The sequence below is a fragment of the Ruditapes philippinarum genome, unplaced genomic scaffold (assembly GCF_026571515.1).
Source record: "Ruditapes philippinarum isolate M1 unplaced genomic scaffold, ASM2657151v2 ctg10314_1_1_1_1, whole genome shotgun sequence".
NCBI classification, from domain to species: Eukaryota; Metazoa; Mollusca; class Bivalvia; order Venerida; family Veneridae; genus Ruditapes; species Ruditapes philippinarum.
Window position 1 is genome coordinate 51,168 of NW_026862900.1, and position 23,162 is coordinate 74,329.

Below are 23,162 nucleotides of genomic sequence, written 5' to 3' on the forward strand. Positions count from 1 at the left end.
ATAATTATCTCAGATTTGTTCATGACGGCAGTATTATCTTGGATTGTTTCATAGCGGCAGTATAATCTCGGATTGTTTCTTGACTGCAGGCAGTATTATCTCGGATTGCTTCATGACGACAGTGTTCTCGTATTTGTTCATGCGGTAGTGTTATCTCGGATTGTTTCATGATGTCAGTTATATCTCGGATTGTTTCATATCATCAGTTATATTTTTAATTATTTTATGTTCATGTCAATATCTTAGCCTTTTTGATTACAGCAATATAACTTCGGATAATACCGTGATGGATTATTTTATGACATAAATAAAAGATAAATAAATATATCAATGTTTAAAATGTTCATGTTTTAACCTTTTTCAGTATGACATCGCAGCTTCTGTAAAGATATACATCATATTGAATAATTTCTTATTTAGGCAATATTAAATGTTGTACTATTATATTATGATTTCTAATAAATGATTATTGGATTAATTATTTTACCGTTAAAATTCTGCCAAGAATTTTCTTCTTTAAAATATACGTAGATCTTAATATTGCCCAATTATATATCCATTTATTTTATTCTTTTGTGATTGCCAAGCAGAATTTAAAAATAAGCATTCGAATATAATTACTTATATTTCGGAAACCCTTAAGCGACATATGTCCCTGCTTCCGTTTGATCATCGATTGGTGCTGTGGTTTGCACTCCGTCCAAATGTTATTAAAATCCAAAAATGTCCAGGTTTCTAAGAAGACAAATAAATAAAAGCGTGATGTCCAAAAACTGAACCGAAAGTCCGGGAACTCCAACCAGCCTGGAAAAACATTCATCATTGGACCCTGGTAATAAACGCGGCCTTTTCGAGATGTGTGATTGTTGACTTGCTCTTGATTCAAGCACGCCACTGATACGTTATCCGTTGAGATGTCAGGACTGGTCCAGTATATTTCTTCAAATACCCAAGGAGCCACCGAATGACTATATTGGTAACCGCAAAAATATTACGTTATCCCGTATGTTGTGTTGGTTGACCTCCGGTGCAACTTTGTTTCTTCTTAATTTGGTTACAATCTGTGGCTATAAGCCAACATCTGTAAATGATGAAACGACAAGTTATATGAATCAGAAACACTTGCTTAAAAACACTTCTAATACAGTAGCTATGGTTTATATTGTTATCATAATATCAAACAAGTTATGTTTTTATGTTCGATATCTTAAAAAGAAAATTGTTGTCAGATGTGTTTTTCTGTCAAGTTACTCAGATTAAGACTTTATTATTCTAATTCATTTAATGTAAGAAATAATTTTTTTAAAGAAAAAATGATTCAATAATCATTTGAGGTTATAAATTTAAATAAATATCTAGTAAAAGAATTCAAAACTAAATTGAATATCATTTATTGTAGTCTGTGATAACAATTACATCCGTTTTGTTGAATTTTGGTAAAACAATAATCGATGGTGATCAAATAAATAATGATCAAACATAAACACTTCAAAATTATCTTTTGTTGTAAAGATAACAATTTAATGATCCTGTAACTCAACTGTTAATTATGAATATTGTAAGTTCATAAACACATTATTTGGATAGATATTACCGAATTTACATCTCATGTAAAAAAGGGAGGTAATTAGAAGTTTATTATTTGTAGGCCAATCTTTTCAATAACAAATGAATGCATACATTTAATGAATACTTATAATGCGTATAAACATTTGCAATACATATTTAACATTTTCTTGGAAATTGTTTTAGAAAATGAATTATATAAATATATAAAATTTCACTTAAGAGTTGTTACATCCTTAATTACAATATACAGGATCTTTAAATATCCACATAAGTATTCAATTACAAAAAGCAAGAACAGTGCTTATGCTGTCTTCAATTAAATTAGTTAAACAAGGTTAATCTCATCCAATTTGTTAAGTTGTATTGTCATAAATCTGATTGTATTGGTCTCACATAGGAACTAAAATTAACGTCAAAGCATTCGATTAAATTAATTATTGTTATTTTGTTAAGCATTAAATGAAAACTAAATGAAATAAACAATTTTAATTTAAGCAAATACTTTAAAATAATCATAGATAGAATTTAAGAGAAAGGTTGAACAAAATCTCCAAATAAAATGAACAATCGTTATAGTTTGTATCTACGATGATTTCTTAAGAAGAAGAGTTTCAAACAAGACTTAATGACGACCAAGAATGTGTAACGTCAAATTAGGGGCCAATACTCAGTGACATTGATTTTGCGACCAAGACATTATAACATTTTTAGCGACCAATACTTTATTGTATATATGATTAAAAAAAGCTTGAAAAAAGAGAAATACGAGGGGTTATCCAAAAGTTTGTGGATTTTTTAAATATCTCTTGAACGTCAACGTGTATTGTAATGAAAATTTATCAGCATACATTGTAGAATATTATCAACACATTTTGAAAGGAACAGTTAATTGTGTCAATAAATTATGATTTTATATTGCTTTTAAATAAGCACATACACGTCACCCGGCGCACGGTAGAAAAGCGCTGTAAGTCATCGTATACTTCTTGCTAAAAAACTAAAAAAATAACGTAGAAAACCCGCTGAACATCGCATGTTTCTTCTATGATGTCATTTAAGTAATTCTTTAAAAATTATGGACGTCATTTACCTTTATTTTTGTTGATATCGCTAGAAACGCCAGACGCCTTTATTGTTTACAACGGGAAAATGACGGGACACGCGATAATTAGAAAAATCGCATGATCATAAACAATTCATAAATTTTTATTGCAATTTTGAAAATGAAACACCTACAGAAAACATTTGATAAAATCAGCAGACGAACAGAGAAAAGAATATTTCACGATCATTAGTGTTAAAGTGGCATAAAAAAATTAGTAATGGACATTACTTTGAGAAGCAGTAACAGTCATTGACTGCGTAACGTTGAAGCACAAATTGTACGTTAATATTATGACGTTGACGTCAATAATTTTTTGGAGTGCGCCGCTGTCGCCGACATGTGTTTATGTAAAATTAAATATTGTTGTAATGTAAGAAGCTATTCACATGAATTTGTTATTAATTCTTCTAAGCAGTGTAAGAATTTCAAATTAATATCTCAAATAAATTTTACGCAACAAAGAAAGTCCACGAATTTTTGGATAACCCCTCGTATGTCTTCAGGTAGAACAATCTTTGTCAACTCATATCTTATCAGATTTGTCAAGTATGGAGGAGGCTAATTAGACGATGATACATTACAAATACTTGACATTTAAACATTGCATTTCAAAAAAAGACTCTACGCAAGATCAATCATTATTTGAATGAACTTGGTAGTGATCGAATTTGCAATAATACACACACTATCTACGCTCTAGCCTTTTTTAAATTGATGAAATAGTTGTTTTAAGTTTTGTTTTCATACAATTAACTGACCCAAGGGCAAGGCTAGTTTTGATCCAACAAACATGATTGGACCAAATTTTGTTAAATAATCAAAGACCAGAAACATTGTACCACGAAAGCAACATAAATGTTTGATTAGTATCATTTTTGTGGAAGTCCACAGGGCAATACTACAAGAAAAATGTCCAAATCATTTCCATAAATTAAGTGTTTATTTAGATGGAGACGATCCACATTTAGATGGAGACGTACCCCATGAAACTTTTTACGGGGTTTATGTTTCTCAGTTAATTAGATTCGCTAGAGCTTGTAGCAACGTAAAGGATTTCAACGAGCGGAATATTTTTATTACCAGCAAGCTTCTAAAACAGGGCTACCGCTATCATAAATTACGGAAATATTTTACTAAATTTTACAATCGTAACTTTGATTTAATTTCTTAATTCAATAGTGATTTAAAAAACTCTTCTGTTTCTACATGATCATTTTAGTGTTTTACTTATTTAACCTTTTGTAACCATGACAACTGTTAGAATTTCACTTGGCGGGGATTCATTTTATTTACACTGTCTCGTTTATAGGAACATGGTGTGGCTAAGAGCGAGGTTTGGTGCACCATTAACCGGTTTAAACTCCCCAGCAGTCATTATTATGCTGCTGACCGTTCCAAGGCGGCGCCCCACTGTGTTCCTCAGATGTATGTCTATGTTGTTTCATACTGTTTTGGTGACACTTTTGCTTGTGTCCCTTGTTGTTTTCTCGTCTACGGTAAGTATCTTCCCCATTGCCTCTAGTTTTTATTTCTTTAATTAACCCCCCGTTCCCTCGGTCTCCTGTCCCCTTCCCCTTTGTGGGTCTACTATTATTATTTTCTTTGAATTCCTAATCAGTTACAAATTATTTATCATTTAATGATTAACCTGTCTTTGCCCTGTCCTTTTATGTTTGGGGTCCGCCTGGGCTCCTTGCCATTGGTTCTTGTTGCTGGGTCATGTGGGGGTTGCGTTCATTGAACGCCGCCTTTCCTTGTTGATCTTGTTTATTATATTGCACTAGAAATGTGGGTAGGTTAAATATGATAAACAAGATCAACAAGGAAGGGCGGCGTTCAATAAACGCAATGTTGTTTTAACTAAGCTTATCTTAGACTCTAACTATCAAAAGGGAATTACTGGAGTCCTTTCATACATAAGTGGCTTGTCTCTGATAAGGCAAACAAATTAAAGTACCTACAAATGAATTTTTTGATTGACAACTTATAATGCCAATCTTTAACATGTTTACACGCTCATTAATCTGTCACTACATTAGTTATATATTACTTTCATTACAAGAGAGACTAAGAAATATGATACAATTCAACTCATTTATAGGGCGCAGACAGATTTAAGTTAATGAGTTGGCTTCTCTTGACGAAATACTGCGAATGACTTATCATTACCTCTGATATCGCAGCGATTTCTTCCTTTACTGATTCATTATTGAATACATGCACACAAGAAGAAATTGAGATGGTGTTTATATTTGTATTCTCCCTACAACCAAATAAAAGCAGAAAAACACATGGGAGGATTTCTTGATTTTTTAAGTGCTCACAGCTGAAATTATTTTTCATCAAGGCGCGATGATGACTCTATAAGTGAGAAGAATGTCAATAGGGAAAGGTGACATAAACAGAACGCAGCCTCGACACAACCCAACCACTCTTGAATGGCACCCAGAAAGGTACCGAGCCAAAACATGGGAGATGACAAAGGCAGCAAAAGGAAAGGGAGAGACATGCCAGAAACTGTGACAGTTATCAATCAAAAGGTCAGTCTATGGGACTAACGTGACAAGGATTTGGTAAGCATAAAATGGTTAATGAATTAAACTTGATATTTAATGCTGCTAAAACCGATGAAAACAATTTACAACATATGACATCATAGAATATGTCACCATACAGAACATGTCACAATTGATAAGACATAAACATATGAGATTTTGAAGAACGCATAGGGGTAACGATATGAACTATAAGAAGCAAAATCTAAACGGGTGAGTTAAACCTGGTTGTAGACGCGACAAACCACGTTTTTAGCACAAATATATTCCTATTTGGTGAGTGTGTTAATAGAATAAATCACAACGCGAGGTTAAATTCTTACAGTTGTCTTTTGTCAATAACTCAAGAACAGAAATGACAATTTAAATACAGATAAAAAAGATACAACACAATGACCATAAGAAAACCTTTAGAAAACTACTCGATGCAATACTCGATGCACTAAAGAAAAGTATAGCAACAAGAAAATCATATCAGCGTTACATATCGTTCATTTGAGATCAGTTGTTAAAAAGGTAATAAATTTGTTATTATGGTCACATTCAAAATCATTGAAGGTGAAACTTTGATGTCAACGCAAATAATAATTTACAATTAAAAACAAAAGGGACCTGATGCCTCTTATTTATTATAAAGGCTCAGTCCAAGTTTCTAGGATATTTGGATTGGAATAATGTCCCCTAGAGTGATAAAAATGTTTTTTCCATATAAGGACTACATGACCTAGTTTTTTACCCCAAGTGACCTATATTTAATATTGACCATAAAATCATCAAAACAACCTTTCTGACCAATATCCTGGATATTTGGAGTAAAACAGCAGCCCCTAGAGTGTCACAAGGATTTTCCATAGTTGGGTTGTGTGACCCCAGGTTATCCATATTCATTTTGATAAATTGAAGCAGTAAATAATAAACCTTGAGGCACAATCCTTTAACGTCTTGTTTTACGTATTATATGGGAACCAGACAAGAATTGCCGTAATCCTATTCAAGACTTGTGCATGGATACAATTAAATTGTATAACACCGAAACATTCGTGTTTATAAGCCTCATATCGTCCTGAAATTATGAATTATGTCCAGCTGGAAAAACACAACCTATTTTAGCACGTTTTGTCCACAGTTGTGTTGCAAGTCATTGCTTTGCCATGCGATGAAGTTGAAAACTATTCAATTAAACTTTATTAAATATTTATACATGTAAGACATTGACCTTGAAACCAGTGACCCCAAACACAATCTTAACTTTAAGGACCTCTTTAGATTTGTTCCTTGTAAATATGAGACATTGTTAAAAAGCAAAGCCTGTATAAAACAGACTCCCAACACTAAACCGTCCAAGTTCATAACCATCAGTCTAAATATAAAGGCTGTGTATGCAAATGTGTATAAATCTATTTTGGCACCCCTGATTTTGACCCACTGACCCCTAACTCCATACAAAAGAAGAAGACTATGCAAGATATATCTACTAAATATAAAAGTCATCTGTCCATAAAAAAGCTGAATAAAGCAAAAATTGAAAAAAGGTGAATCAATGTAACCTATTATTCTTTATATATTTGAATTTACTTATTTTAGGTGGACTTTTACTTTATATATATATATATATATATATATATATATATATATATATATATATATATGGATGTTACTAGCACAAGTATATCATTTTAGTGTATAAAATATTTGTGTGTATATAAAAAATCCTTATTGCCTAAGCAGCTTTCGATCGAACAATATGCATACTTTAGAGTGACGAAGCTTAAAGATTAATTTCGCGCAGATCATATTAATTATCATAAGATCAACATTTCATAGATAAAGAATGAAATAAATTGCAAAAAAATGGTTTGGCAGTGGCAAAATTGGATTGTCATGGATGTTAAATTCCGTATTTTACCAATCAAAACATTGTTGCTTTCTCTTTTTTCGCATTCCATATTAAATGGTTATCCTTTAAAATCTTAAAACATAAAAACTTTGCGCAGGATCTTTTTTGATCTGGGAAGAAGGTTGCAATAAGTAATACATGCAAGAAGACTTGATAAATGTTACTTCTGACTACAAGTTAAATAGTCATTAAATGTCTTATATATTGCTTCCGAGGGGGTACCATGATTTCGATGGATCTACATTTTTCCAGATTTTATTTTATAAATGATGGCCTAGGGTTATCTTTATCATATAAAATAAAAGGCTTAACAAGAAATTCACATGCCTGATCCTATCAATAATTAAGTGTTTCAGTACATGTTGTTTCTGTTTAACACCTTTGTTTGAATTTGCAATATATAAGCTAACAGCAAATTAAAATCAATGAGCAGAAGAACGTGAAATATAAAAATAAATACCATAATTGAAAGCAAATATTTCATATATATAATCAGAATTATCTGATCGAAATTGTACTCTCTTTAGGAAAATATAATATCGTAATACAATTAAGTAAAAAAATACAAAAACAGGAAACGTAACCTGTTGCAATAAATACAGGAAATATATCCAGAAAGCAGATACAGGAAACAAAATTTATCCTGTAGGGTAAAATGTATGTGATACTGCAGCTTAAACTAAAGAAATAATATTAACCCCTGCAGTCAGATACAGGACATGTGTGCCATCCTGCAATTATTACTACAGGAATAATATTTGACCCTTCAGTCAAAAGCTACAAATATATGTGATCATGCCACGTAACTACAGAATATTTATTAGATCCTTCAGTCAGATGCAGGAAATATAGGCGATACTGCGGTGTTCAATACAAACATCATATTGGATATTGCAGTCGGATATTAAAAATGCTTAAAACCTGATAAAGACAGATACGGGAAAGGTGTTGGATCCTACTGCAAAAAATATACAGGACATATATATTGGATCCTGAAATCAAATACAGAAAACATACGTGATCCTGCAGAGTTCAATACAGGAATTATATTGGATCCTGCAGACATATACAGACAATATTTGTGAGCCGGCAGACAAATACAGGAATCGTATTTGAGACTGCTGCGATAAATACAGGTAATATATCCTGCAGGCAGATACAGGAAACAAAAATTATCCTGCATCGATAAAAAAGAATTTGTATTTGATTATGAAGGAAATATATGTAATCTAACAGCATTAATTACAAGAAATGTTTGCGATCTTGCAGCATTCAATACAATAATTATATAAGCTCCTTGAGGCAGATACTAAAACTGTTTGTGATCGTTCAGTAAGGTGCAGAACACGTATTGGATACTGTTGCGATAAATACAGGAATTGTATTGGATCCTGCAAATCAGATACAGACACAGGAAACATATTACATCATGCTGCGTCAAACAGAAGTAACAGTTCAATATCAATTATTAGAGAATGATGAAAAAGATTACACTAATATTCTTGTATAGATTTATCCTATATATAACTTACGTTTTAAAATGATTGTACATAGCATAAACTAAGCCATGGGACAAACTACAAGCTAATCAACAGAGAAGTATGATTACTTTCATACTCATTTGCCTATTACTTGAACCATCTTGTTCGGTTGTTGCAATTTTGTAATAAGTAAAGCTATATTTTGTTTTGCATGAAAGACAAAATACTGCTCTGTTAACATTTTGCTACTTTTATCATTTGTTTTGTTAACATTTTGCTACTTTTATAACAAATTATTTCACATTGGTCATATAAACTTTGATTTGACTCATAACAATGTTTTATTCTGTATACTGTCCCATATCGTGTTTATGCGACTGTCATCCTTCTTATGCACAATGATGAAAAATTATTTCTACATGTATATGCCGGCGAACATAGTTTTAGGGGACCATAATACAGGAATCACTTTGTCCCGTCCCTCTGCGATCCGTCCCGTTGCGTCAGTTGAACAGCCTAACCTAAACATTGAGTTATAAGTGACATAAACCTTCAATGTCAAATTATTAAATTGTGTTAATTTTTTGCTGTAACTGGCTAGAAAAATTTTTTATTTTTAAAAAACGGGAAATTTCTTTTAAATTTTTAAAAACACAACAAAACCCCTTTTGATAAGGGCTTTTATCTGGAAACCCAACAATTTGATCTTTACTTTTAAAAAGAAACCCTTTACTTTAAAGGTTACTCATTGAATTTGCACTGTTTTTACTTTGATTGTCGGTAAAAAGTTTTAAAACTCAGACAGCTTAATGTTGACAAGCGTATGTGTCTTATTCTCTCGGCATCTTTGTCTTGCCAATAACACTAAAATTGTTATAAAATAATCTCCCCTGGATCAGCAATAACAAAAATACTATCTATATATAGATATATGGTATATATCTCGACGTAGCTTATTTCTCGATACGGTCAATGTTTCGCTCTTGCATTTGTTTAAACTTTAAAAAGAGACTTACTTTCATACCTATACGTGCAAACACAGCGTACGAGATAAACCCTTCAGTAGCTGTTAAAATATTAAGCCATCTACATTCATATACTAAAAATGAAATATCAAACTTGAAAAAAATGCCTTAAATTTGCAAGGTCGACATGTTTAGTGCCAATCGCAACTACTAGGCCCTTTCCCTCGAACACAATAGTATGAATACACAGAACGGATGCGGTATTTCGGTCTAAACTAAACATGTAAACAAACAGTAATTTAATGCTGGGAGTTGTTGACAAGTTTATTTCCAATAAATGTAGTAAAACCTCACTGTAGTGTTGTCCCGATTGTCTCTGAAAATCGATAACTAATCGGACCACCCCAAAATCGGCGACAATCGATAGTCCTTTTTAAAAATCGATAAAGTTGTTTAATACAAAAATTGCCTGTCACAAAGTTGTATTAGATATTTGTGTTTTTTGTTTTGGATTCAAAGAGTACATCTTACTTTAATCTTGGAGACAAGAGTTTATTTATTCTCATTATGTGGTCACTACTGTAGAAAAAAATACGAACAAGGATTGGTACTTTAAGAAAAAGGGCCATAATAAGTGCAAAACTCGATTATACTATCGGCAGACAATCGATTGTGGTGGTACAAAAGCAAACAATACATTATTTATATATTTATTATTATGGTTGTAGAAACCGAAAAAAACAACCTGTTGACATTTAGTCGGATTTGTTTAAAATTGAAGATCAGTGGGCATATTTAAATTACAAATTCTTGTCAGACATATTTTCAAGTTTAAAAGTACCGAAACAGACATTAGATGTCAAATGTATACATTCGTTTTACATATTCTCTGTTTCTGTTTACATCTGAAACCACGTGGTAGAACTACTTTCAATCCGTATTGTTTCCGAGGTTATTATAGATAATAGCCGGGGCAGTTCCGAATGTTTAAGTGCCAACGAAATATCAAAATCAACCACGAATAAACATACAGTTAACTGCTTGCCATTCATTTAAAAGTAATTCGAGCAGGTAAGAATATTGGATTGAAACTGAATTATGTTTTTTTCCTGACAATTTGACCATTTATGTCACTAAATTATACAATTTAAAACCCAATTTCATCAGTTGTTTTTGTGTACAATATTTCCCACGTGCAATGAATTTACCAATGTAAACTTTCCAATTCTTTACGAAAAGATTGAAGAAAAAAGTGTGTATTGGAATTTAGTTACAGGTGACATTCAATATATGACAATTGATATATAATAACTAAAAAACGCGGGAAACAAGTTTACGTATTTCCCTTTGATTATGTGTTTGTTGTAGTTTATGTTGACATGGAAGCAACATATGAGCTGTAGTCGTTCTATATATTGCGAATCACCTCTTGTTGCAGCTTAAATAACATTTCTATAAAAGAAAGAGATATTCTTAATTATTAGTTCTATGTTTCATATGTTAAATTGTTAAAAAAATAACTCTACTTAGTATCATGTCCGGGCTATAAAAGGGATTTATCAATATATACGGTATATACAGTCGGCATCGTACTTGCGTCCACCTTTATAAAGCGACTTTTTTATGAAGCGGCCGCTTAAAATCCCTTCCGATGATTTTTACTATAAAGGTTAATTCCATTAAACGACGTTTTTATATTGCGGCCAGATGTTTTCTATCGAAGACTATAATAAATCACGGATTTTAAATTTAAACATAACTAGAAAGGTAACGCGACTATGTCTAGAAATGTAATAACTATCACAATTCGTGAACAATATCAAACCAACTGTTACAGTTATAGTTACGTGTTTTGGTTTTGTAAAATAAATAAATGAGTTGACAGTATTTCATTTCTGTTATTTATTGAGTTTATTTTCACTTTATTTGCGATTTTCCCTCTATAAACATCGGGTATGTAACGGAATATGAACATCAATTAGAAAATATAATTAATTACTTTTTTACAGTTTTAAGTTCCTATTCATAGATACCAGACTAGTTATCTGAAGGTTTTTGGTTCGATACACAATCAACATCACGTCATACGCATTGTTTATTTTATTTTAGAATTTACTTCAAAAAATTAATTTGAAATCATTTTACTGCATCTGGTTTTATGATATCTTTTAAGTAGTGTTTTTTTACAGTTTTATGTTTTATTTCATTGCATTATCTTTACTTAAAGTACAACGCGCTTATAAAACAAATACAAATTACAATACCGATCAAATACACACACAAAATCAAAACAGTTTGCACTAGATTTGAGAGAAATGGCAATTTTTATATAAAAATAAGAAAAGAAAAGTGGCGGAACCAGGAATCGACCCTAGAAGTTTACGTCTATATTCTTGAAGTGAAAGACCTTTACATACATACATACATACGCACGCACGCACGCAAACATACATACATACATACATACATACATACATACATACATACATACATACATACATACATACATACATGCATACATACATAAAAGTACATACATACAAACATAAATTCTTTTCTTTTGTAATCTGATAATAGATTTAGTCCATGACTTGTGTTTGGTTATGGTTGTTGAGTCGTTTGACAAGCGTGTTATCTGTATTGTCATGCGATATCATAGAGTGACACCTTACCCGTTACTCTATTGTGTTCTTTTTCTTTACTTTGTATGACAGAAAAGACGTTAACCTTGTCATCTCGAATGATCTATAGAAAATACTAGCATTGTTCTTTAAACAGTAAATACCAGAGACGACATTTTTTGTTAATAAGATATTGAAATGATAATAAGCAATTGTATTAAAACTAACAAAGAATTCACGTACATATTTTTGAAGGGAAACAAGTTCGCTCCTTTATCCTAAATCAATTTCACTGTACATGCTTTACTGACTGTGGGTCGTCATGTTTCTTTCTGGTGAATTGTTCATATCATTTTAGCTCTTTAAGTTTTGGTGTTTGATTGTTTCTGTTTCGAACAATTTGCCTTTATACTATGACTTTTTCTAGATTTATTATCTATTTTTTCACGCCTAAACATACCCCTATATCAAATGTATAAACTGACGAAGAGATATAACAATGGTTTGTATCGTTTAAAGGGATGCAATATCATTTTCATATCAATTTTACATTTGAAGAGAAAACTTTTCAAGAAACTTCTATTGTATATGGCTAGTAATATTTAAAGGGACGCAATTCTATTATTATATCAATTTTACCTTTGAAGAATTATTCATTAATTTCTATTGCATATGTTTATTTTCAAGGGATAGTACCTTTTAAAGGGACGTGACTCAATTTTTATATTACATTTAAAGAGGTATTCATTTAACTTTATATTTGAATAAGGAATATGTATATACAATATAAGTTTTGTTTAATACAGTGAAAGTTTACATCACAGATTATTAATATGCATGTTGTAAAGGTGCCGAAATTTTCTCATTTACCGTTAAGTTAATTAAATTAAATTAAATCTTACTGCGTACATCTCGCGGAACGTCTCAAAAATCTATTGAAGATTTATGTATTGTGTGCTATGACCGTATAATCAGTATGTAGCTAACAGCTGCAGGTTAATAAAATCAAACAATACTTTAAAACGACTTTGTCTTTTCTAATTCATGTTTTATGATTAAAGGGACTCCACTGAGGTTTAAAAGCCTCAAAACAAAACATTTGAATTTCTTACATAAATGAGCTGGGGCACTTTAAACAGAAATATATGCAAAGATAGTTAAGAAATACCCTTTGAAATAAATTGAAAATCATATGTATATGCTTTTCTTAGCCCGATTTGAGTAAAAGTATTTAAACGCTTTTCATTTTCGGTCATTTTTTACAATTTGAATAATTATTCTGGAAAAACGTGAAAAGTGCGCGAATGATCTGAAATTGTGCACAAAGATTAGTGGTCTTAACCTACATCAAATTGTATATTTATCTGGAAAAAGTATTTTCAGTCCTACAATGTCAAAAAAAAACTCAATGGAGATCCTTTAATGTTGTGAATTTTAAATTGTAATGTAGATTCTTTTCATGAACATATCGGTATAACTAGAAGATCTTCTTGATAAGGGTATGTCTATAATTATCTTATTTAATTCGTTTCATTCTTCTATTTTACTGTTTGGGACAAATTACTTATTAAATATCAGTTTAACTGCCCAGGAGTCGATGTATTGTCCTCAGGTCATTTCTATCTATAGAATAACTTACAAGCGAATACGTCAATATATATATCATATTTCTGTTTTGTATACTACAATTAGTATAGAATATTATACACAAAGTGGTAAAAAAAAACGTTTTTGGGACTTTATCTATTAAAGTGAAGGGCACGATTATACCCCACCTAGAGAACCGCAGATATTCAATACACAACGGTCTATTGACATGAATGACAATCTATAGAAATCATATTCAATTTGCGTACCTTAGAACATATGACATGTGGGATCGTGATATTAAAAGCGATTAGATATGAAATATAAGAAATCTCATGTTATTTATTTAATATAGATAAAATGAATTAAAACAAAATATTGTATTTCCATATCACAATTATTCTGACCTGATACTTGTCATATTAATTGTTTATATCATAGATATTCAAATAATAATTAACTGTGACTAAAACGACTCATATGATAAAAACACACATCGGGCAATCATTACTTAAAAAATGAGCACAATAGATAAATAATAAACGATTTTAAAATGAAAATTGACGGATTGGTTTACCATTAAGGATGTTTATTACGGTATTTCAACAATCGTAACAGAAATCAAACGACTATCAAACGTCCATAAATATCGACACTATTAATTTCCGACTGTTCGTTAAAAAAAACTACGAAAGATTTGCTTCAATCCGCGCAAGTAACTACGTGTTCAAATTTCGCATAATTAAAATTCATTTACTCATCCGATTATAGAATAACGACGTATATTTGACATATATACAGACAGGTTATTGGCAATAATGCAATGGGAGAGCAGCGCAATAATGGTAACAGTTTTCAAATGTTATTTGACTGATTTTTGTACTTCTTATTTAAAATGATTATGCTATTATATGAGGCCTTGGGTCGATTATAACTAAATCAAACTTTACCATTAAATTCTATAACAAACACACTAAATCATCAAAATTAATATAGCTTGTTAAATAATGTTATGATATTGAACTACTCTTACAGTAGTATTACTTTAAATGTTCCTGATATCACTTTCATCATGAAATTGTTTCATGCTCATATTAACATCATTTGAAAACAGCCAAATTTGACATTCACAAGGGACATGTAACCATCATATATATATAACGGCTGATATATTGTCCAAAGTTTAATTGAACCTAAGTCGTTACAATAACTGATATTTATTCATGTATAAAAAGCTTAATGTAATCGGACACTGTGTTTTCAATATTATATTAACCTATCTTATGAATAATTTAATTGTTTTGGCCGATCTAAAATTCCAAGTACAAATGTTGCTGCAATGCAGCAATTGAGAAGCTCCGCGCGCAAAGAAAATGCCCTTACCAAATCATTCCTGCGCACAGGTCATTTTCTATTTAGATTAAGTGCTATTGTACATTATTCCGGATTTTTGCAAATAATTTAAATTTGTAAATCAAACATTGAATCATTTTACTGAAACGATTGCTTTGAAAAAAATCACATCGGGCAATCATTAACTGAGCATTTGAGCGCACAAATAATGGATTAGGCTCTCAAAACACCGAAAGAAATCAAATTCTGCTCTAAAACAAGGTATTTTAGGCCGTCCATAACATTTTCTTTGTCCCCCCCGCAACGCATGCAATTTTGGATAGGTGGGTAAAAAATATATTTTTCTTTAATCCAAAATATTTTTTTAATTATTTTTATCTATCTAAAATTATTGGGATTTCAAAACAAATTGTGAATGCCAAGTATCTGATAAAAAAATAGAATCAAAGTTTAAAAGATTTATTCCGCATATATCCCAGTTTGCAAATTTAAAACATAAAACAGATATAAACATGTGATTCTCATTTACAGACTGCACCTAGCCTTTTATTTGTAAAAATAAAATGGTGTCTTTGTTTTGGCAATAAACAATTTTTGGTAGCTGTGATTTTTTAGGTATATAGCGGGAGGGGAACCAAACCATATTTTAGTTTGGGCTTTGATTTGCAAAATTGTTTAGTTTAGAAAAATTGATTAAGTTATGATAAACATTACCTCGGGCGAACCCGACGTAAACCTTTTTAAACCTTTTTTTAAACAAACTTTTCGATGTTTTGCGGGGCTATTTCCGGTGAACATTGATCAACACTGATCAACAGTGTATACGCATGATGTCTACTTTAATAGTAACGAACACATTTAAATGCTTAAACTTCAAAAGTGGATATGTTTAACTTTGGAAACCGAAAGTGACCGGAAAAACGTCATTGAATAGTCCAATGGCATGCGTTAAAGGATCTCCACTGAGGATTTTTAACAATATGGGACGGAAAATATTTTTTCCAGATAAATGCACCATTTGATGTAGGTTTAGACCACTTATCTTTTTGCAAAATTTCAGATCATTCGCGCACTTTGTTTTTCCAGAATAATTATTCAAATTGTAAAAATTGACCCAAAATGAAAAGCGTTTAAACACTTTTCACTCAAATCGGTCTGAGAAAAGCATATTATTACGGTTTTCAATTTAGTATCTTTGCATATATTTCTGTTTAAAGTGCCCAAACTTATTTATGTAAGAAATTCAAATGTTATGTGTTTGGCATTTAAACCTTGGTGGAGTCCCTTTAATAAATAAACAAACAAACAAAAAGCATCACAAAAAATAAGACATGTTTTTCAATGAAAATGATGCTGTCTGCTTAAAATAAGATAAAAATGCAGCGAAAATGAAAATATTGTATTAGTTAAATAATATGAAATACATGATCTAGATATATTGCAATTTATTACTTACGGAAATGTGTCCTCTTTAATCCATTCACAGTGTTATGAATCAAGAAGTTGACAATGGCGCACAAGTTTCATTTTTCAAATGTTTTCATTCCAAATGTTTAAATATGAAATCACAGTAGAACAACTGATCAAAGAAAACTTAAAACAGTTAGTATGAATCATAAAACCCGAGGCTATTATATTCGCAGCAAATGAAAATTCAACAAATCATACCATTGTATATTTATAGATATGTCGTATTCATGTCCCTGAACGCTACCTTATTTTGTACAGTCCTTTTTTTAAAGTTCGATATCCCGAAAACCTCTTGACCCGTCTACCTCGTGACATCGCACACCATAATCCTGTTTAAAGCTAATATCTGGCGTTTTCATAATTAAGCTACACTCACAACAAAAACATTCTTTAACCTTCTGAAACGATCAATCAAATATACGCGAAATTAAGTCACCTGTGAAGTGTGCCGTCACAAATTGGAATACCCGAGTAGATTATTTTTAGTATTGATTGTCAGTTAAGTCACGTAGACCGATCAATACACAATAAACCGGTATTTTGAATTTGTAGAAAATATTTTAAACTTTCATTTTTAAGTATATTATTAATTTAAATGTTTCATTTCTTTCACTTGTGCATGTACAGTTATTATCTTGTAGGCAAAGACATTCAATAAACAATTCGGATAAAATTTAAATAATGACTGCTGATATGATCATAAAATGACTATTAAATTACATTTAGTGTCAACCTTATTTGTCATTCAATAAAAACGCTGTATTTCGTCAATTATGCGTGTTAATTTCCATAGAAGACGAAAGGCGATACTATAACAAATTCCGTTCGTACGTCGCCTATTCTACAAAGTGATTCAGATAAAAATAGTCATTATCATAAATTTGGACATGCGCTTTCGTGGGCTAAGTAAAAATGACGTCAAAAGGTCAAGCTTAAATTAGTTTTGCATTCAGATTTATAACTAAGTCGTCATTTTTTTGCGAAAAAGATACTACATGTGTTAAAGTAAAAAGCAATACAAAATGTCAATTAATATTTTTTATTACGAATGCAAGTAAAGGTCTTAAATAATTTGTACTAGGAGTAAAGTCACGTGTGTTAATTCACCTTCTTTTTTTCGGTAGATAGGAAGTTAAAGTAGAAATTATGTTTTTTGGAAAATACATTGCGTGATCTCGTGTTAAGCACAGGCGCTAATCACATTACCAAATATTTTACATAATCGGCCTATAGCTGTATATTGATACAAATGTGTATATTATAGTATATACAAAAAGTTTGTTTCAAGCACCGGTGATTTAGTGTATACATGTATAAATCATAAAATATCAGATATGAGCTGGTGAGTATCAATTGTCGAACTCATCAACATTTTTTGTCGAAAATAAATGTTTCAATAGCGAGCAATCAGCCATATGCCGTCCTCCATATTTCCCAACTGAAACAAGAGGCTACATGCAAGTGATATAAAATGCATATAAATTTATTAGTCAAATTAACACCAACCATCCAGGTAATTGTTTCATAAAACAGACTGATAGTGACGTAAAAAGTGAATATTACGTAATAAGACCAAATAAATTTTGACACTTAGTATGTAAGTATTTATCCGTAGCTGTTCTACCGTCTCCGGTCGCTATCGCTCCCGTCGAAGTTTCTAATTTCTGTTTAACAGCACGGATGAACACTAACATATACGTATTTCTGTGAACATTTTAAAGGAGAATTTGAAGGTTTGCATATCTAAATATATGTGTCTTTCTTTCTTTCATTCATTCTCTCTCTCTCTCTCTCTCTCTCTCTCTCTCTCTCTCTTTCTCTCTCTCTCTCTCTCTCTCTCTCTCTCCTCTCTCTCTCTCTCTCTTCTCTCTCTCTCTCTCTCTCTCTCTCTCTCTCTCCCTCTCTCTCTCTCTCTCTCTCTCTCTCTCTCTCTCTCTCTCTCTCTCTCTCTCTCTCTCTCTCTCCCCCTCTCTCTCTCTCTCTCTTTATATATTCCTTTCATTCTTTCTTTTATTTATACCCACCACATTATACAAATATGAAAACATTATTTATTTTCATGTTTAAACTTTACAATTTATGTAAAGAAAAGGGAACCTTTCCCTCTATACGATAGTTTAATGCTTATCAGATTGTGTACCTTAAAAGCGGCACCATCAAAATGTATTAAAAAACAGAATAAATTCTTTAAAAAAATGTTGATTATTGCTATTTGGTCTTTCATCCACGACTTCTATAATTTATATCACTAATAATTAATAGTCCTTCACATAGTTTACTCTTTAGTTAAATAAAAAGTTATTATTATACGACATTAAAACAAATTAGAAAACTTTTTTCTTTAAATACATGTTTTATATTTATCGGGTGGTATGAAAATAAATATTTTATGAGTAGCAGCAGCCATTAGGGAAATATAATAATGTTCATATCAGAAGATGAAAATAAATGTAGTAGTTATAAAAAAATTAAATTTTCTATATATTATTTCAATTTTCTCTTATTTTTTCATTACATTGTCAAATAATTCAAAAGTTTGTGTATTGACAGAATTTAGAAGAACGTAGTCTGGCGATACACCAGTGAAAATAAAGAAAATATATTTCACTAAAGAGAAAATATTTTTTACAGTGAAAATACGGAACATGAAAATACGCACTTTATTACATCAAAAGTTCTCAGTATTTCATTTATAAGTTATTCTTGAAACTTCTGATATACATATATAAATAAGGAATAAGCATATCCATGGTTTAATGTCAGCTTGTGTAATTTGTTTCACTTTGAGTCAGAAGAAAGTATGTAAAATCATGTCGTAAACTTTAATACATTGATATATTCAGCTGGGAAAGTGTAAACGTTTTCCCACTTAATAAACCTTTTCTATCGCAGACTCTATGTTGCACCGATATCATCAGCATGATAATCGTTATCATCATCATCTTCGTAAAAAAACATCACCAAGTTATCTGTGATACGCAGGCTTCATAACCTCTGATCCCCTTTCAAAATTCTATTTTATTTCGTTCCGCCCATTGTTTTCTCGTTTAGGGCACACGCTTTTTATTACTTGGGGACCATACGCCGCTTTTCATGGAATGGCACGGAAGTGTCACATTGAAGGTTCCATGATAACCGCCGTATGAACACATCTGCGGATGTTTCTAGATTCAAAATTCTACCATTTCATGTTTAAATGTTGAATTCTGCTTAAGCCGGTGCTAGGGGGCGTGGACGGTAATTTGCACTTTCCAGTACCGTCCATGAACAGGCTCAATCAAACCGAGCCTGCAACATTTTCAATTTTGCCGTGTTGGGCTTTCTTTAGGGATTCTTTATTTATCTATTTTATCATTATCAATATCATCATCATCACCAGCATGGTCACCATATCATCATTATTATCTCTCCGGAGGGCTATATTTGTAGGCAGCGTACATGTAACACGGTTATATACCACTTTATTTTGTGATTTTATAAGAAAGAAATATAATTATGGTATGAAATAGAAAATGAACACCGAAACGACGTGTAACTATGCGACTTATAAATAAATAAATAAAATAATAAATGAGAGATTTCAATTAAAATTTTAATCTTAGATACCTTTACGCATTTTTTGTTCAGTCAATATACAAAGAGGGTATTCTATTCAAGTCATTCATTCAAAATGTGAACTAAATGCTATTTTGGTCACGTGCTATCAACAATGCGGCTATAGTATGTCCTTATATATGTATTAATTGGTTATAAATCGACTTTCAGGGACCGTGAGGGATATTGCACTTTTTCATTTTCCCTCATTTACAGACTCAATCAAATCGAGTCTGCAATGTCCATGTAATGTTGCTGTTTTTATCAAGGGATCACTTTTTTCCAGATATTTATACATCACAACAGTAGGTGTCAAGTGATGTGTGGAAGCCGTAAATAATTGTCCAGTACTTAAGTTAAGTGTTGTTATATTTCCGGTCCTTCGGGATAATTGAGTCCAGCCCCTTTTTAATGTTTAGAATTTTAAAACCGCCTTTAAACCGTCTAGGGGGGTGAAGGGGTTTCACTTTTTGGGAAAAAAAATACTTATTAATCAAAACATTTTTAAAAATTTTTTTTGTGAAAATTTTGCAACAATATCCAAAAAAATAAAAATACAATGTATAAAAGTCAGCTTGTATAATTTTCCCATACTTCAAGGGAATATTAATTTAAAATGAAAGATTTCCTTTTTTGAGGAAACCCCTCGGCTAGTCCCTGTTTTCCCATTCCCAAATTCCTTCCCCAAGTTTTTTCTCTTTAGTTTGGGGACACAATACAAAATGGGTTTAAATTTTCAAATAACATGTGTGCAAATTTATAAACAATATTATAAGCAGTGAAATGGTCAATAAGTATGAATTTTCTCCAGTGTGTATTATCATATCACCATTCTCACCAGTATGCATTATTATATCTCCATTTTAACCATTGTATATTATCATATCACAATTCTCAGCAGTATGTATTATTATATCACCATTTGCACCAGTGTGCATTATCATATCACCATTTTCTCCAGTGTGTATCATTGTATCACCATAATCTCCACTGTGTATTATTATATCACCATTTTCTGCACTGTGTATTATGATATCACTATTCTCTCTATTAACAGGGACTTTACCGGCAAATAAAGGACTGTACCGACTAAAAGGACTGTCGTAGGGACTCATACAGGACTGTACCGACAATTACAGGGACTTTAAACGACAAAAAGGACTTCAGTAGGAACTTAACCGACAATTACAGGGACTTTACCGGTAAATGAAGGACTTTCCCTACAATTACAAGGACTTTATCGGCAAACAAAGGACTATAACGACATATAAGGACTATGGTACGGACTCCAACGACACTCTAACGTGTTTTACCATCAGGGACTTTACCGGCAGGACTGTAAACATGCACACATGTATGTAAGTCTGTCTGTCTGTCTGTCTGTCTGTCTGTCTGTCTGTCTGTCTGTCTGTCTGTCTGTCTGTCTGTCTGTCTGTCTGTCTGTCTGTATGTATGTATGTATGTGTGTATGTATCTATGTATGTGTGTATGTATATATGTATGTATGTATGTATGTATGTATATGTGTGTGTATGTATGTATTTTCTACAGTGTGTATTATCATATCACCATTTTCATCAGTATGTATTATTATATCACAATTTTCACCAGTGTGTATTATCATATCACCATTCTCACCAGTATGTATTATTATATCACCATTTTCACCAGTGTGTATTATCATATCACCATTTTCTCCAGTGTGTATTATCATATCACCATTATCTCAAGTGTGTATTATTATATCACCATCTCCTCCAGTGTGTATTATGATATCACTATTCTCTCTATTAACGGGGACTTTACCGGCAAATAAAGGACTGTACCGACAAAAAAGGACTGTCGTAGGGACTCTTACGACAATCAGAGACTGTACCGACAATGACAGGGACTTTACTGGCAAATAATGTGTGTGTGGTTGTATGTATTTTCTCCAATGTGTATTATCATATCACCATTCTCACCAGTATGTATTATTATATCACCATTTTCACCAGAATGTATTATTATATCACCATTTTCACCAGTGTGTATTATCATATCACCATTTTCTCCAGTGTGTATCATTATATCACCATAATCTCCAGTGTGTATTAATATATTACCATTTTCTCCAGTGTGTATTATCATATCACCATTCTCACCAGTATGTATTATTATATCACCTTTTTCACCAGTGTGTATTATCATATCACCATTCTCACCAGTATGTATTAATATATCACCATTTTCACCAGTGTGTATTATTATATCACCATTTTCTTCAGTGTGTATCATTAAATCACCATTATCTCCAGTGTGTATCATTATATCACCATTTTCTCCAGTGTGTATTATGATATCTCTATTCTCTCCATTAACAGGGACTTTACCGGCAAATAAAGGACTGTACCAACAAAAACGGACTGTTGTAGGGACTCTTACGGCAATCAGGGACTGTACCGACAATAACAGGGACTTAACCGGCAAATAAAGGACGGTATCGACAAAAAAGGACTACCGTAGGGACTCATACGACATTCAAGGACTGTACCGACAAAATTACAGGGATTTTAAACGACAAAAAGGACTTCAGTAGGGACTTAATCGACAATTACAGGGACTTTACTGGCAAATGAAAGGACTTTCCGTACAATTACAAGGACTTTATTCGGCAAACAAAGGACTGTAACGAACATATAAGGACTAAGGTACGGACCTCCAACGACAAATCTAACGTGTTTTACCATCAGGGACTTTACCGACAGGACTGTAAACATGCACACATATATGTAATCTGTTCTGTCTGTTTTGTCTGTCTGTCCCTGTCTGTATGTAAATATGTATGTTTATGATATGTATGTAATGTATGTATGTATGTATGTATGTAACGTATGTAATGTATGTGTGTGTGTATCGTAAATGTATTCTTTCTCCATGTGGTGGTATTATTCATATCAACAATTTCTCACCAGTATGAATTATT

The 23,162-nt window shown here is 31.8% G+C and overlaps 1 protein-coding gene across 1 annotated transcript in view; it reads right to left on the minus strand.

Moving 5' to 3' along the window:
• The window catches only part of LOC132720572 (structural maintenance of chromosomes protein 2-like), a 40,526-nt gene extending 19,214 nt beyond the window's left edge, over positions 1–21,312 (minus strand). The window contains exons 1-2 of the mRNA XM_060704733.1: positions 21,117–21,312; positions 9,624–9,706 (exon numbers count right to left, since the gene is read on the minus strand). Coding sequence (XP_060560716.1) covers positions 9,624–9,706; positions 21,117–21,312 — 279 coding nt within the window. The remainder of the gene's footprint in view (positions 1–9,623; positions 9,707–21,116) is intronic.
• Positions 21,313–23,162: the final 1,850 nt, after the last annotated feature.